General features: G+C 43.9%; 1 protein-coding gene across 1 annotated transcript in view; it reads left to right on the plus strand.

Moving 5' to 3' along the window:
- NELL1 (neural EGFL like 1) overlaps nt 1-18,639 on the plus strand; it is a 673,415-nt gene that overhangs the window by 594,164 nt on the left and 60,612 nt on the right. Inside the window, exon 16 of the mRNA XM_084852331.1 lies at nt 1,814-1,954. Within this exon, the coding sequence (XP_084708457.1) occupies nt 1,814-1,954 (141 nt within the window). The remainder of the gene's footprint in view (nt 1-1,813; nt 1,955-18,639) is intronic.

Genomic DNA, 18,639 nt, shown 5'->3' on the forward strand with positions numbered 1-18,639 from the left:
ACTGGTTGATTCAGGGTGTTTCCCTCCCCTGCAGCAAATTTGGTTAAAAGGGGGGGGGGGCATTTTTCTAACTCTTGATTAAGGGGAATTTTACTAGCATTTAGACTGGATTTTCTGGTCATTCCGCCTAAGAAGAAACTAAAGTAAAGGTGAGCAACACACAGCCTGTAGGCCATATGTGCCCCACCCCCAGGCTTTTTTTGCTCCACACTGTCCCCCCACCACCACATTTGCTCCTGAAGTGGCAGTGGTGGTAACAAAAAAGCATCTATTTTGCTTGAAAACTAGGGGCACGCTCCCTACACACCTTGTTTTTAAGCAAAATGGCTACTTTTTTGCTGCCACAATGGCAATTTCAGCAGCAAATTCGGCAGCAACAGGGTTGCAGTCCCTGGTGGATTCTGGCAGGGGGTACACATGTTAGTACAGGCCCTACCCTGCCCCAAGAAGTTGCCTGCCCATGAAATAAAGCAACACCAAACTTCTAGGTGATTACTAAAACTAATTTTTGGCCAGACAAGTGTGTAATCTCCTGATCTTGCCCAGCTATATTTCCTGTGGCAGCACACAAATAGCTAGGCAATATTACAAGGTAATATTGTCAGATATATTGTTTTTCATTCACAGGTAGAAATGCAGTTTAGTTCACTGGGTTTAGGGCCGGATTTTAGCTTCAGGGACTCGTAATGCTTATAAAATAAAATCTGAGCTGGAGATGAATTCCTGGCTTCCCCTATCTCAACCACCCAGCTCTAAAACCCTAAAATGACTGTTCCATGTAGCCAGGAGAAGGCCCACTAAGACCTTTAATGGATGCATGAACTTGTCAAAGGCAGCTAGGGTTTGCAAGGCTGCCATGATGCCTGGCTGGCTTTGTCAGCTGCACCCACAAAAACAGCTGGTGGAAAGAAGCCCTGTCAGCCCTGTAGAGGACCCTCTCCCCTCACCCCCACACAACAGTTTTCATGGTGGCAGCCTGTTATCCCACAGGTCAGTCGAATTGAGCCAAACGTCATCATGAGAACTGAATAAGGGGTTTGAAATGGCCACACCTGTGAAAACTACTGGTGGAGGAAAGGAACCCCCCCACACACACAGACATAGGATCCCCTTGTTCCATGTTCTCTATGGGAGACAGTTCCCCCATCACCATGAGTGCCCCCCCCGCCACTGCAAAGCTATAAATTTAAACAAATGTCTGATTCAAAATTCACAAGGTTTGCACTTTCATTTAAATCCATATTCATGGTTTGTAATTTTGGTATATATTTAATTTAAGAATTTAACACTTGTATCCAGATATAAGAGCCTAGTTTCTCTATTTCTTCTTAGATCATTAAGTTTTAAAAATTCCTACTAAACATTTAATCATATTCTGAATCATAGTAGTAATTAACTTTATACATAGATTAGGTGATTAAAGATTTAAAAATATGCAAGGTGTTTATTCTGACCTGTTAAAAGAGAAGTGGGCAACCTGCTGTCACCAAAGCTCATGTGTGAGCTCTTGATAAAATCCTGATGGAATGGAACTACCCTGGGTTCATTGTAAAGGATGCAAGCTCATGATTGCAGAGAGTGACCTTTGAATATGGAATGGCAAAATTTCAGTGCGGTGCTAAGTGCCAGCCAGGTTGCCCAACCATTCGTTAAAGTATATATTATATTTTGTTCTAGAAGGCATGTGTGTGTGTGTGTGTGTGTGTGTGCGCGCGTGTGCACGTGCATGTGTGCACGTGTGTTTAAAGTATCTAAAATGTTGGTGTCAAAAAAAATTAATACCCTGCCTGGCTTGTGTTTTTCTCTGAGGCAGATATTGATGAGTGTGCTGAGGGGATCATTGAATGTCACAACCATTCACGCTGTGTTAACCTCCCAGGGTGGTACCACTGTGAGTGCAGAAGCGGTTTCCATGACAATGGAACCTATTCACTTTCCGGGAAGTCCTGTGTTGGTAAGCAAAGATCAGCAGAGAAGTTATGTTATTGTTCTGCATGGCGTCATATCTCATGATCAAAGACAATATTTAATGCTAAACTTAGAATGTAACCAACCATTTATTTAAGCTCAGCACTGTTCTGTGTAATATAATTTAGATATTATTACAAGAGAGATGAACCATCAAATCTCTGAATAGTAATATAGAAAATGGGCATTTAGAGGTCATATTGGCGATTTGCCTTGCTTTGTTCTATTCAGTGAGTCACTTAAGAGAAAACAAGTCATGCCCATGTTGCTTTATGCTGCTTAATCTATAGGACATCAAACAGTATATTCAACTCCTCTAGTTCTTTGTTTTAAAGTTCCAGCATAAAGATTTAGCACTGCATTAAATAATAAGTCAGCCTTTTTCCTCATTTACCGAATTTGGAATTTCAGTTAATTTTGCCCTACTTTATTTTAAAACATTCATATACCCGTCAGTGCATTTTGTGTAGTTTATCATCAAGAGGTAAAACAAGCTCAAGGTAATCCTTGTAGAGTCCATTTCCTTCAGTGGCGAAAGAGCAGTAGAATCTTCTGTTTCATGCTGAAAGGAATGTTTAGTTTGGCCCTGTGTTGTGTCCTCATATGTGCTAGTATATATTCAGGAAAGAGGTGGGGTTATTGTGTATAGAAGAGGTATCTGCATGTTCCATGTCTGTATGTGATCTTTAGTCTGTGGCCTAGCTTAGTCCTGAGTTAACTGCTGTGCATGTAGTTTAATTCCTGCTTTCTGATTTTGCCAGTTGTACATTAAGCAGGTAAACACTTACTGAGCTATGTGCCACCTGTTTCTGTGCAGTGTTGTAGCCTGCCACCGCTGAGTGGCTCAGCCTAAGAGGAGGGGAACACAACTCCCTATCTGAGAGATGGCAACCAAGGCAGGTATAGAAAAGCTAGCCAGTCCAAAGCTGTACGCATACATGGAACTGACAAAGCTGCCCACAGCTGCCATCTCTTGTCTCCCTTAGGATGTATGCCCCTCCTCCTCAGCTGCTGCTCAGGGAAGTGTTGCCTCAGGTCCCAGGTCTTGCCAGCTGTGACAGCAGCTTTAAAAAGATGAACTGTTTCTGGGTTACCATTTGGAAAATCTACCTTATTTTTTGCTACCTTACAGCAAAACCTAACAGGCAGTAGCCTTGTTCCCTCACCCTCTGACTCAACCTCCTCAGTCAGAACTCAGAAGCGAATAGCTCAGTGCTTATAACCACCTAAAACCATTAATTTTTGTGAACCGCCCAGAGACCTTCAGCTATTGGGCAGTATAAGAATGTAATAAATAAATATATAAATATGTAAAATTAGTGAACAACACCAGCTCTGTAAAGTGTACAGTTGAAATGTATATTTTAAACACAAGGCAAAAAATGTACCACCATGAATTCTACATGTCTGTAATTTGTCTATTATAGCACTACATTTCTGGACTGGTATCACAATAATGCTTAGATCTCTGTGAACCCACCTATCCTCTGGTGCCAGCGTAGGTAGAATTGCCCCAAGGTCTCAGGCTCATTACTTACTAGACCTTTTGGAGTGGATAGGATTACCTGGAAACATTCGTGGAGGCTGCAGTGTGAGCCTGACAGCTTTAGCCTGGGACCTGATTTTCACATATATGCACCCTTTTTACTTGACACTAGGGATGGCACGGGCATCCAATGCAGTCCAGGAATCTGGTGGACCTGTTCCCGCCCACACCCCCAAGCCCCACTCACTGAGCCGCTGCCCCTGCTCACCCCCTGTCTGTGCTCGGCGAATGGCCTGCACTCACCCCAGCAGCCTTGTCAAGCTTCGCAGTTGCCATTTTCTGAGAAATAAAATGGCAATCGCGAAAATGTGCAAATTTGTGCACATGCAAAAATGCGCATTTTGCGAATGCGCATATTTGTGTACGCATGAAAATACGTATTTTACAAAAAATGCACATTTTTATACACACACTAATGTGTGCCTTCGCAAAAATGCACATTTCACACATGAGAATATGCACATTCACAGAAATGTGCATTTTCGCACGTACAAAAACATGTGCATTTTTGTGATCGCCATTTTATTTTTTTTAGAACTGGTGACCATGGAGCTCAACAAGGCCGCTGGGGTGAGTGCCGGCTGCTCACCAAGATGGTGAGGGGCTCAAGCACAGTCCAGGGACTGGTGAGCGGGGGCAGGGACCGGGTAGGAGTCTGGAGAACCCAGATGGGAGTGAGTTCGCACATCCCTACTTGACACTTTAGCCCCTTGCAGATGTTCTTAATGCACATGGGGGGGGAAGCAAGTTCCACCCCTGATGTGGGTGTATTCACTGTACTCTCTGGGCTTCTCCACATGGGTCTTTTATCCTGCAATTGAGATTGGTCACTCATGGAAGTTTTCAGGTCCTTTACATGACATCCTCAATCACCAGTGCCTCTCGTACTTTCCCAGCATTTCCACGGCTTAATTTGAAATGGAAATAATCTAGTAACAAATAGAAAAGAGGAAATCCCGCAATAAGAGGGGCTAGACCACAGTGCCATCTAGTGGCTGTATAAATGAAACATATAGAACTTGCAGATAAAGTGGGGGAAAGGGGTGGGAGAAGGGAAGCATAGGTAAAGGGAGCCTGTCGTGATACTGCATTTAAAACGGAAGCAGAAAGCCCTGGTAAATTTGTGGGATTTTAGCCTGCTGTAGAAATGCTATCTGAATTAATCCATGGGTGTACAGCTGTATATGGGAGAGCTTTTTTTGGTGTGTTTCAGAATGCTGGAACAGCAGGAACTTTTCCCACATATCGTTGTATGCATGGGGTCTTTTCAGATAGTATTATGAATGCATGTGTGTCAGAAGTGGAGCCTGCTACTGAGATGAGCCCCCCCCCCCCGCATTCATTCTAAGTGCATTAAAATGTCTGCAAAGGATTAATATGTGTGAATACTGTGTCTGAGAACAAACTGTCTCACAAGATATGGCCCTAGGATTCTCTGAGAATTACAAATGACATCTGCCAGGCACAGCATTTCCATCAAAAAACCAAGTTATCTTCTTTGAAGCCACCATGCTCTCAGCCTGAGACTCCCATGTTTCATTCTCAGGACATCCATATATCTGACCTACTAAATCTGTTTAGAGCAGAGATGCACAACCCACAGTCCACATGTGGCCACTCAATGTGTTATTTGTGGCCCCCATTACCTCCACAGCTGAAATTACTATCTAATTTGCTGCTGCAGAAGACACTCTAGGAATCAGTACTCAGAGGCCTGCTTTCAGGAGGATGCTCTAGCAATCAGCACTCAGAGGGGTTGCTTTGCAGAGGACATTCCAGAAACTAGCATAAGGGGGCCTGCTTCCATGTTTTGAGGGGAAACGTGTGTGGGGTAGGAGTGTATATGTGTGTGTGTGGGGGGTGGAGAGAATGTATGTGTGTGTCTGGGGGTGGGGAAAGAATGTGCAAGCATGTGTTTGCAAGTGCGCACTCACATGCATATGTGGCCCTCAGCCCCCCAACCAACACTGCATGTGGCCCTTGTGGGCAAAAAGGTTGTACACCCCTGGTTTAGAGTATTCCTTTCCTTGGTAAAAGTGGAAAGCTGGTTCTGTGCTAAGCCCTGGTAAGCTGTGGTTCAAATGAAACCTGCAATGATTGTAAATGGAATAGGGAATGGTTTCCTTTATTATGCCTAGATTTCAGTCTTCTTTTACTTCCCCTATATTTTTCGTACATATATTCCTGTCACCTAACTAGACTCAAGTTACCATCCCTTCCAAACCATTCCAAGCTATGGGCAGATCAATCCAACAATGCAGTCTTTAAACCTCCTTATATAATTATATGAAGGTTATAATCCCTTATTACATTTTATCTGAGTTTAAATATTTTTGGAAAGGATCTCACTGCCTATTGACTTCTCTCATATATTAGACAAATTGAGTTTGATTTAATCAAACAAGAAAGAAAAGAGGGAAAGCACCAGCATAGAAACCCAGTAACAGGGAGAGGAAAACTCTAGGCCAGCCTTTGCCCACCTGGTGTCCTCCAGATGTGTTGGACTACAACTATCATAATCCCCAGCCATCATGACTATTGGTCAGATGTGTTGGGAGTTGTTGTACAATGCATCTGGAGAGGACCAGGTTGGGGAAGACTGCTCTAGGCATACACAAGTATACTTTATTAGGCCCAATGCAGGTTGAATTGGATCTTCTTCAGGGGCACCATTGAACAGGACGGTCTCAAACTATACATTCCAGTGTCCATTGCGAAATGGAGAGTATAGCTTATGTTTTGTTCAGCAGTGTCCTCGAAGAAGACTGTATTCAAAATGCCTTGAGCCAACAAAATATATTTCTCTGTACCTACAGGTTTCCTCCCACTGTGTTTCTGGTTTAATCAAACACCTACCAAGTCCATTCCTTCTCTAATCTCCTGGGTTAAAGTGGGATGTCTGTAGATTGTGACATTGTTTCTATATTGAGACTTTGAGTGGATACAGAGAATGCTCTGCATTCACAGAGTCCATACTGCTATGTGGAAAAAAAATGGTTTCAGACAACATTCATAATTCAGGGCTATAGCTCAGTGGTCAAGCATATCCTTTAGATACCAGAAGTCCCAGGTTCTGTCTCTGGCATTGCCATGTGGGCTTGCAGAAGACCCCTGTCGGAAAACATGGAGATCCATTGCCAGTCACTGCAGGCAATACGGAGCCAGGTGGAACAATGTGTGCCAGAGTGGCGTAGTGGTGAGAGTGTTGGACTGGGAGCCGGGAGATCTGGGCTCTAGTCCCCACTTGGCCATGACAGCTCACTGGGTGACTTTGGGCCAGTCACAGACTCTCAGCCCAACCTACCTCACAGGGTTGTTGTTGTGAGGATAAAATGGAGAGGAGGATAATGTAAGCTGCCTTGGGTTCCTTGAAAGAGAAAAAAAGGCAGGATATAACTGTAATAAACAAACAAACAAACAATGATCTGCCTCAGCAGCTTCCCATGTTCCAAAGCAAAATTTGTGACTTTCATATAGGGATGGCAGTAGGGATGGACGAAAGTCCCTTACCTGTTTGCTAAGCTTGCTTCGCGGTGGGGGGGAGGCGCTTCGGTTCTCCCCCCGAAGTTCAGGCGAGGGGGTGGAGGTGCCTCGCCTCGCCCGGGCGAAATTCAGGCCGGGGGGAGGCGCCCCATCCCTCGCTGGCGAAATTCAGGCCAGGTAGAAGCGCCCCGTCTACCCGGCGGCGAAAAAAAAAGTAAACACACACACACACACCCCCGTGATAGGCTACGTAACGATTTCCATAGCCTATCACGGCTAGATTTCCAAAGTCAGCCGTCATAGGCTATGTAAATCGTCATGTAGCCTATCACAGGTGACTTTGAAAAAAAAAAGCGCGTATGCAAATGGCGGCTCCCATGGGGACCACCATTTGCGTTCCTTATTTTGACACATCTAGGCGAAAATAAGGGCAACGCAAATAGCGTTCCCTTATTTTCGCCATACTCTACGTAAATATTTACGTAGACTAGACGTGCCAAAATAAGGAACGCAAATGGCGGCGCCCATGGGCCGCCGCCATTTGCGTACGCGCTTTTTTTTTCTTCCCAAAGTCACCCGTGATAGGCTACGTGACGATTTACGTAGCCTATCACGGCTGACTTTGGAAATCTAGCCGTGATAGGCTACGTAAATCATTACCTGGTCGGAAGACCAGCCGCCACCCCCGCCCCCGACGAACCACCGCCGAACCGCCGCCAGGACCCGACGCCGAGAGGGACATTCAGCCACGGTAAGTCCCATCCCGGGGGGGGGGCAGGGGGCCAGCGGAGAATTTCCCCACCAATTTCGGGGGGCCGAATGCGTTGGCATTCGGCCTCCTGAAGATTCGGGGACAAATTCTCCACCATCCCTAGATGGCAGATAATTCCGCCACGGATCTCGGAGAGGCCAAATGCCAGTGCATTCGGCCCCCCGAAATCTGTGGTGGAACGGCCTGCCCCCCCGCCCCCCCGTCGATCCCCCCGGGACGGAACTTACCTGGGGTGGATCTTCCGGGTGGCGGCGGCTCTGGCGGCAGCTTCGGTGGCTACAGCCGCCGCCATTTGTGTTCCTTATTTTTTGGGGCCGTCTTAGTCTATGTAAATAATTACGTAGACTAAGATGGCGAAAATAAGGGGAATGCAAATAGCGTCCACTACGCTATTTGCGTTCCCCTTATTTTCGCCGTCTTAGTATATGTAAATATTTACGCCGCCATTTGCGTACGCGTCTTCCCCCCCCCCAGAGCCCTCCGCGGCCGGAAATCCGGCTGCGGACGGCTCTGGCCTGGCTGGGCCTAGCCAGCTGCTCTGTGGAGCTGCCACAGAGCACAGCCGGCCGCGGAGGATTCCGGGGGAGAGGAACGGAGCACCTCCCCCCCGTCCATGATTCCGGGGGGAGGGACGGAACGCCTCCCCCCCACCATAAACATAATCAGCGAACAGGTAAGTGATTTTCGTACATCCCTACTTTCATATTCACAAACAAAACTGGCAGATGTCTTAATATAAGAGACCTGTTCTGATCCACGCTTATAAGAGATCCAGTGTGGGAAAGTGGTGCCTTGTTGTGCATTTAAGCCTGGTCTTATGAAAATTTGCTAGCATCCTGTGCAATAGCTATCCAGTCAGCATTTTCAATAGGGACCTGATATGAGTACTAGCCAATTAGTCAGTGGTTTACATTCATGCTGAGTTGAAATATTCAGCTGTGGTATTTAGTACGCATCAAATTTGTGTGTTGAGGGGTGGGGCAAATCAAAAATGCCTCCCCAAAATATTTTTGTGATATTTGGGGACTTGGACAGATTTCTTAATTTTTCAGGGGGAAGCTTACCTGATAGATATGAAATGGCAAAGGGTTGTAGTAAGCCTTTCTTTTAACTGGTTTTTGTTGGGGTGTTTTTTTTTTACAACAGCTTTGCTGCCAGTAGGGGCCACCATCTTCTTTTTAATTTTAGTTTTTTAAAAACCAAAAATGCCTCTGAGAGTGACACTAGATCATGATGCAGCATTATTCCATTGGGCCATTCTCAAGACAACCAGCCCCTTCATGGATCACTGCCTTGTTGTGGCGAAGCGGCTTGCGTAACTCAGTGAAGCCATAAGCTATGCCATGCAGGGCCACCCAAGACGGACAGGTCATGGCAGAGAGTTCTGACAAAATGTGGTCCACTGGAGAAGGAAATGGCAACCCACTCCAGTATTCTTGCCAAGAAAACCCCATGGAACGTATCATAAGGCTAAAAGAGATGACGCCGGAAGATGAGCCCCTCAGGTCGGAAGGTGTCCAATATACTACTGAGGAAGAGCAGAGGGAATTTCCAAGTAGCGCCAGAAAGAGTGAAGCGGCTGGGCCAAACCCGAAAGGACACTGAGCTGTGGATGTGTCTGGTGGTGAAAAGAAAGTCTGATGCTGTAAAGAACAATATTGTTTAGGAACCTGGAATGTCAGATCAATGAATCAAGGTAAGCTGGAGGTGGTCAAACATGAGATGGCAAGATCGAACATCGACATCTTGGGAATTGGCGAACTAAAATGGACAGGCATGGGTGAATTTAATTCAGGTGACCATTACATCTACTACTATGGGCAAGAATCCCTTAAAAGAAATGGAGTAGCACTCATAGTCAACAAAAGGGTGGGAAAAGCAGTATTGGGGTACAATCTCAAAAATGATAGAATGATCTCAGTATGAATCCAAGGTACGAAGTCAAGAAATAACCGGGATAACAGGCAAGCATGGCCTTGGTGTACAAAATGAAGCAGGAGAAAGGCTAATAGAGTTTTGCCAAGAGAACACGCTGATCATTGCAAACACTCTTTTCCAACAGCACAAAAGGCGACATCATGGACATCACCAGATGGTCAATATTGAAATCAGATTGATTATGTCCTTTGCAGCCGAAGATGGAGAAGCTCTATACAGGCAGTAAAAACAAGACCTGGAGCTGACTGTGGTTCAGATCATGAGCTCCTTCTTGCAAAATTTTGGCTTAAATTGAAGAACGTAGGGAAAACCACTAAACCATTCAGGTATGACCTAAATCATATCCCTTATGAATATACAGTGGAGGTGAGGAATAGATTTCAGGGATTAGACCTGATAGACAGAGTGCCTGAGGAACTATGGATGGAGATCTGTCACATTGTTCAGGAGGCAGCAATTCAATCCATCCCAAAGAAAAAGAAATGCAAGAAAGCAAAGTGGCTGTCTGATGAGGCTTTACAAGTAGCTGAGGAAAGAAGGGAAGGGAAAAGCAAGGGAGAAAGGGGAAGATATATCCAACTGAATGCAGAGTTCTAGAGAATAGCAAGGAGAGACAAGAAGGCCTTCTTAAATGAACAATGCAAAGAAATCGAGGAAAACAATAGAATGGGAAAGACTAGAGATCTTTTCCATAAAATTGGAGATCTCAAGGGAATGTTTTGTGCAAAGGCGGGCATGATAAAGGACAAAGAAGGCAGGGACCTAACAGAAGCAGATGAGATTAAGAAAAGGAGGCAAGAATACACAGAAGAACTATATAGGAAAGATCTGAATGTCCCTGATAGCCATAACAGTGCGGTCATTGAACTTGAGCCGGACATCCTCGAGAGTGAAGTCAAGTGGGCCTTAGGAAGCATTAGTAACAACAAAGCTAGCGGAGATGACAGTATTCCAGGTGAGCTATTTATAATCCTAAGAGATGATGCTGTTAAAGTGCTGCACTCAATATGCCAACAAATTTGGAACACTCAACAGTGGCCACAAGACTGGAAAAGGTCAGTTTACATTCCAATTCCAAAGAAGGGCAACGCCAAAGAGTGTTCAAACTACCACACAATTGCGCTCATTTCACATGCCAGCAAGGTGATGCATTCAGCAGCATGTGAACCGAGAACTACCGGAAGTAGAAGCGGGGTTTTGAAGAGGCAGAGGAACTAGAGATCAAATCGCCAACGTTCACTGCATCATGGAGAAAGCAAGAGAATTCCAGAAAAACGTCTATTTCTGCTTCATTGACTACGCTAAAGCCTTTGATTGTGTGGATCACAACTAACTGAGGCAAATTCTGAAAGAGATGGGAGTACCAGACCACCTTACCTGTCTCCTGAGAAACCTGTATGAGGGTCAAGAAGCAACAGTAAGAACCGGACATGGAACAACTGATTGGTTCAAAATTGGGAAAGGAGTATGACAAGGCTGTATATTGTTGCCCTGCTTATTTAATTTATATGCAGAGTACATCATGAGAAACGCCGGGTTGGATGAATCACAGGTTGGAATTAAGATTGCCGGGAGAATTATCAACAACCTCAGATATGCAGATGATACCACCCTAATGGCAGAAAGCGAAGAGGATCTAAAGAGCCTCTTGTTGAGGGGGAAAGAGGAGAGTGCTAAAGCTGGTTTGAAACTCAACATTAAAAAAACGAAGATCATGGCATCTGGCCCCATCACTTCCTGGCATATAGAAGGGGAAGAAATGGCAGCAGTGACAGATTTTACTTTCTTGGGCTCCAAGATCACTGCAGACAGTGACTGCAGCCATGAAATTAAAAGACGCTTGGTCCTTGGGAGGAAAGCTATGGCAAACCTAGACAGCATAGTAAGAAGCAGAGACATCACCTTGCCGACAAAGGTTCGTATAATCAAAGCTATGGTTTTCCCAGTAGTAATGTATGGCTGTGAGAGCTGGACTATAAGGAAGGCTGAGCGCCGAAGAATCGATGCTTTCGAACTGTGGTGCTGGAGTAGACTCTTACGAGTCCCCTGGACTGCAAGGAGGTCAAATCAGTCAATCCTAAAGGAAATCAACCCTGAGTGCTCATTGGAAGGACAGATACTGAAGCTGAAGCTCAAATATTTTGGCCACCTAATGCGAAGAGAAAACTCACTAGAAAAGACCCTGATGCTGGGAAGGATTGAAGGCAAAAGGAGAAGGGGACAGCTGTGGATGAGATGGCTAGACAGCATCACCGATGCAATGAATATGGACTTCAGCACGCTCCGGGAGAGAGTGGAGGACAGGAAGGCCTGGCGTGCTATGGTCCAAGGGGTCATGAAGAGTCAGACATGACTTAACGACTGAACAACAACAACAACAACAAGACAACCAGGCTGCTGCTTCTTATCGCAGCTCCACTGAAGTTTGAATTAGTGGCAAAACATAAATAAAAATATTAAAAGACTAACTACAACCTTATGCTCCCTCCGTAAATTTAAGAAATCTCTCCTTCTCCAATGTCCACAAAGATGACCCCCACTTTCACAGGAGATGAGTGGCCCCATGAAGGGGGGCATTTGGGGCCTATTTTAAGCCACTTGTTCCCTCCCTTCTGATACAGTACAATCTGTCAAATTCTTTTCTTTTTTTTTAGTAAAAAAAAAAAAGAGGGATATGCACATATATTTGCATGCACACTTCAGTAAAACATAAATGGATACTTGTGTCCTGATACTGCTGGATCAAGCACAGCATTAGGTTGAAATAAGGGGCAATCCAAAAACAAATCAATAAACAGGCAATGTTCACAGGCACAGTTTTACCAGACAAGAGGGAGAGTTCCAAAAGAGAAGTCTGAAGAGTCACCAAAGTCAAAACACAGATAAGCAGTCAGATAAATTCACAGTACGAGAAGCAGAGTCAAGCAGGAGTCCAAGTTCAGTAGCACAAAGGGTCAATAACTGAGCCAGGGCAGAGGTACAAGGCACCAGAACTGGTAGAAGCAATAGCTAGACTGATACTGCAAGCTTATATTGCTATAGCTTCCTGAGTCCCACCCAGGGCTCAGATGCAGTTTGTTACAGGCCTTACTCCCCAGGAGTCCTTTCTTTTGGAGGAGTCCTTCTTTCTATTTGGGCACTTCTCCTTGAAGGAGCCCTACTGGCCTGCCTCTTGAGGCGACAACGCTCTTGGGGGCTAGGTGGTCACCCAGCTTCCGCTTCAGAGGCAAAACTCCCCTGTTCCTGTGGGAAGGGAACCATTTTCATCTCCCTTGAGGGTCCAGGCTCCCCCAGGCCTCCTGCCATGGCTCCTTGTGTCTGGGAGCTCTACTCTTCCTCACAGGAGGATTCCTCCAATGGGGTCATGACAGCTTAAAAGTTCACTGTGCCTTTAAATTAATATGGCACAATATGCACTAAAGTGGGATCCAATCTGACATTTGAACTAACACCTGCCATTGGAATATTATTTTTCAACAGCATGGAAATATCTGTATGACATTATTCAATTGTCAATAGTAGGGAAGGTTTTACACATCACTACTTGCAATGTCGCATACACCTGCACACCAACCAAAGGTGGAGCAGCAAAAGATACTTTATCTATATTGTAGTTTTAAACAATTGAAGCCGTCTAAATGGAACTTAAGTATTGCATTTTGTGATACTGATAGGAAGCCAGGGCTAGGGATGGATGAGAAATTCACTGGTTCACAATTATATGTGAAAGTATCCAATTTGCACCTCCGGAAACCAAACATGCAACAGAATGCATCTCACTAATAAAAGCCATACATTTCCAATACATGTGATGGGGGGGGGGGGTTTGGGGGGGGAAATGTGTATAAACAAATGCATACATTTGTGTTGCATACAACACCCAGCATGGCTGGCTTGGGCATGCTGGGAGTTGTAGGTCTTTTCCCTGTCTAAATATGCATAGGGTTGTGCTCTTAGTAACTAAGCTGGGCTAGCTTTTTGTACTTTGTATTGAACTGACTGTTGCTCTAAGGAAATGTATGTCCAATAAATCCACAGCAGTGGGTTTTACAGTCACGATTATGTCAAAAATGTCAAATTTCACAGCATTTCATGGCTTTAGTAGATAATGCTCCACATGAAAGTAATTCCTACTTAACGTCATTATTGGATGCTTAAAAAGTTGCCGAATTATTCTGTTGCAAACAAAGCTATCTCAAATAACCCAGTAGGACCCTAAGGGTTTTCAGGGTATAATGGATCCTCTATTCCCCCTGTCTTTCTCAGGAGTTATTAAAACTATCACTGCTCAAAAACCACATTTACAAATGTAGTAAACTAAAATAGTTCAGGCTTAGGATCAAATTATTTGAATGGTTTCTCTGGTGGGAAAGTCAGCACCAGCGATTCCTTCCCCTCACCCCCTTTAACATTTTGCACTAAGAACACAGGGGAGCACTTTCACAATACCTCCCTGTGAAAACTGAAAGGGATAAAAAAAAAAAAATCAACTTGTAATAGATTTCCCGCATCAGAATTCACTATATGAAACATCCCTGAGACTACCAAAACCAGTAGACCTATATCAGGATATATTTGGCACAATGTAGTCGTTATGGAGAGTGGTGGTGGGTTAATGTTTCAAGATGTTTTTGAAATAGGTACAATTTATCCCTTTGAAACTTGGTTCATGTAACAAAGGAATACTCAGAATATTTAGCAACATCATAAATAATAGGGAACTCAGTTCTCTGAGTATTGGTTCTTACGTAGCATAAGAGGGAGAAATCAGCAGGCTTGGGGGAACCACGGTTTGTATAAATACAATTTTAAAAAAGAAAACTTTAAGGTTGCAATCCTATGCATGTTTAGACAGGAAAAAGTCCTAAAACTTCCAGCATCCCCTAGGAAACATGGCTGGCTGGGGAATGCTGGGATTTGTGGGACTTTTTTTCTGTCCAAACATGTATAGCATTGCACTTTAAGGGGAGGGCTGAGCATGCTCAGTGGCCATGGAATGCTGGCTACCTGGATTGGGCAGGGTGGGGCAGGGGCAGAAAGCCAAGGGGGAGTGGAATGAACTGGAGTATCCTGGAAGATGGCATGGTTGACTGGCTGGCTGGAATCCTGAACAGGAGCACTCCACACTGCAACCTTTTGTTGCAAATCCCAGTTATTATTTTATTATTTTTGAAAGCACCCTGCCCTCCTTTTGACCTGCACAGTGCTATGGAGGTTCACAAGGTTAGAAATTGCTGTCACCAGGTGTAAGCTGTAAATGGAATTTGAAATTAATGGGATTATTTTAATTAAATGGCATTGCTGAGCCATCTGCTCAACCATAGTCCAGTGCCAAGGAGATTAAACCTTTTTTTTTTTTACTCTCTATACTGGTCTCTAACAGGCTTTAATTTTTAGGAACAGTTGTAGCTATGTAATACTGAAGCAGATTGTAATGTTTTAGAACTACTTCAGTCAGTTTCTTTTTAAATGTGACTAAAGGGAGAGCTCACTGATTGCTTATAATAGCTCCACTGGCTTCAGAAATAACTGTAGAGTAAAGTAAAATATGAACAGTCCAAACAGATTTCTGCTAATCATATGTAACATTACAATTCTGAAAATTATTAGCTGATGCAAAGCTCATTAAAATGTAAGGGATGTTACCACTCAGGTACTTGGAAGACTGGCAGTGTGCTGCTTCCTAATAATGTATGAGGAAAATATTGTGGACCAAAATCAGTGAATCACACCAAGACTTTATCTAGATTAGTTGTTTACTATCCAGAATGTGGTGAACTTTAACTTATTGAGGGATCGATGCCACATAACAGTTGAGATTTTGGTATGCTAGGGCTTGTCTCATTAGAGAACTTTAACACAACCTGTGGTTGTACAATCCAGTGTTGCCAATAAATCAGAAGAAAAATGGCCTGGAAATTTTCGTTGTTTTTTTGGCTAGGTGTCAGAGGGCGAGAGGCATTATTCCCCCCTCCCCCGATCTGCTATTTTTAGCTGTACATCTTAGATAAGTCTTCCCCAGCCTAGTTCCCTCCTGATGTGTTGGACTATAACTCCTATTACATGATGGCTCCATCCCCACAGGTACTAGTTTTTCCCCAAAGTGTTGGTAACTCTATGATTTGGTGCCATCCCTATGCACCTTATGTCTCTGGTAAGCTTTGAGTTTAGAATGAAGATAGATGTAACATTTATAGAGGGATGAAACTGGTTGGAAGTGCTGTTACTATGCTTAATTTGCATATACCTCTCCCTCTCCTGTGTCATGCTCCAGCAGCAGAAGCCAGTTTTGTTTACCACCTTGTGTGGCTTGAGCCACTCATCAGCTTTCTTCCTCCCCTGCAACTACTGGAGCAGCTTTGCACAAGGGTGTGTGGCCATGTGTAGAGTCAATGAAGGTCTAGCAAGAGTAATGCTTCCAGTTTCTAGCTAATATGGCCATATGCAGGGCATGAGTATTATGAAGATTGGAGAGGCCCCCTGCACATGGCCATGTGCAATTGACAACTAGAAGTGTTGCTAGAACTTTGTTTAGCCTGCCACACACACATGCACGCACACACAGGTTGTACCAGCACACGGTATGTCCGTTATGGAAATTGCTATGCCAGATGTGTTCTTATGTGAAGGATACCAGTACTGAAACTAAAACTGCCAAGATCATACTCCCCTTATACAAATCTATGGTGTGACCACACTTAGAATACTGTGTACAGTTCTGATCACCGCATCTAAAAAATGATATTGTAGGGTTGGAAAAAGTGCAACTAAAATGATCAAGGGACTGGAGCAACTCCCCTATGAAGAAAGATTGCAACATCTGGGATTATTTAACTTAAAAAAAGGCGAATAATGGGGGACATGATAGTGGTGTACAAAATTATGCATGGTGTGGAGAAAGTAGATAGGGAAACATTTTTCTCCCTCTCTCACAATACTAAAACCCAGAGTCATCCCATGAAGCTGATTGATGGGGGATTCAGGACAGGTAAAATGAAGTACTTCTTCACACAGAGCATAGTTAAACTATGGAATTCACTACCGCAAGATGTAGTGATGGCCACCAATTTGGATGGCTTTAAAAGAGGATTGGACATATTAATGGAGGAGAAGGCTATCAATGGCTACCAGTTCTGCTGGCTATGTGCTACCTCCAGGATCAGAGGCAGTAGGCCTATGTACACCAGTTGCTAGGGAACATGGGTAGAAGGGTACTGCTTGTGGGTTTCCTGTGGGAAGATGGTTGGGCTCCATGTGAACAGAATGCTGGACTAGATGGACCCTTGCTTGCCCTATCCAGCACAGTTCTTCTTATGTTCTTACATTCTTACGATGTGTTGTAACTTTTATCTTAATATTTGTTTTAGCTGTGCATTTTTTAAATGTACACTCTTATTATCTTATTAATATATTGATTGATTGATTGTTTGATTGATAATCAGATACAAACACTGAGTCTTCATGAATAAGGTAGGTGTTTAAATCTAATAAAGATGTGTGTGTATAGTTGTCTGAGACAGGACCAAAAGGTGAGGCAGATGCCCTGGTGAGACTGTTTTCTGTCTAGTTTATAGGGGCATGTGAAAAGGGGGCTCTAGTTATTTATAGTGCCATTACCAGCTGTCATGGCACCAACAGCAATTTTTAATATGAGAGCACTGAAAGGCATAGGTGAACACTGCAAGTAATGCAAACTAATATTGCATGATATCGGGGCAAGATACCTTGCAATGCAGACATGTCCTAAGGGTGAGTTTAGCCTACTGCCTTCTGGTATTCCATTAAAAATGTGTTGCAGAAACATTTTCTGATCATTAATGAGAGCATCTGTAGAACAGTGTGTAACCTGTACACTTCTTTTGCCTTAGGGCAGTCAAAAATAACAAAGGACTGGGAAGAGAAATGCCTGGTATGTGTAGCCTGATGGTACAGCCAGCTGCAGGATATAATAATGGAGCTGGACTTTGGATGCCTGTTCCTTTTTGAGGGGTGTGTGATCTGTTGGTCCACTATTATCAGTGGATTCTTGTAATTAGTTTGGCCATTGTTTTTAGTGTTACTCTGATTGCCTCAATCTAGAAAAAGTGCCTTACTGCAGAGGATGTACTTTTGCAGTGGGAAAAGGTAAGACTGTGCTGCTGTTTCCAGCTTCATTTTGTGAACATAGCTAGGTTCTCTAGTGTTAGCTATGCACAGCGGAGGATTGGATAAACTTCCTTAAATAAAGGGAAAGGGGGAGAAGCCTTATTACTATGTGTTCATTTTTAAGGGCTTCCAGCAACCTTTAACCTTTGATTTTAATCAGTAAATCAATCAGTTAAAACCATTAATAGGTGTGAGACAATTGTAATTAGTGAGGGCACATTTTAATAAGAACAGCTAGGAATTAAGGACACATTTTTGAGGATAAAGAACTATTTTATTTAAATCATTATATTGCCCACAGGGGAAGTGAACAACCACTCATTCATAAAAAATAATGAGCTGCATCACTTGTCACTACTCAGTAGTTTCCTCTGACTTGCATGCAACAGTATTCTACACAAAACTTGCTATTACAATGGACTCTAGGTGCTCCTGAATTCTTCCCCAGCTGGAATCCAGGAAGAATTCCTGGCTTCCAACTAAGGTAAAAGTCAGAGCAGGGACATAACCAGTGGATTCTGGCTTGCTCCGAAAATGCACCCAGCAAGTAGTCAAAACTACAGTAGTCAAAACTGACCATACCAGAGAGTTGGAGCATATGAAGGGGTGTCCTAAAGCAGCCCAGGAACATCCAAGGCAGGATGTTGCCTTGCTTGCTCCAATCATACCCAGCATGGTTAGTAGGGAGCGTGTTCATCACCTTCTGATCATGCTGAAGTCTTCAAAAATGTGAGGCCAACACCTAGAACTGTTTAATTGCTATCGGAACACAATGGGATTTCTTTTT

Source organism: Heloderma suspectum, chromosome 1 (genome assembly GCF_057233095.1).
Source record: "Heloderma suspectum isolate Gila_16-S chromosome 1, 16-S_ref, whole genome shotgun sequence".
Classification (NCBI taxonomy): domain Eukaryota; kingdom Metazoa; phylum Chordata; class Lepidosauria; order Squamata; family Helodermatidae; genus Heloderma; species Heloderma suspectum.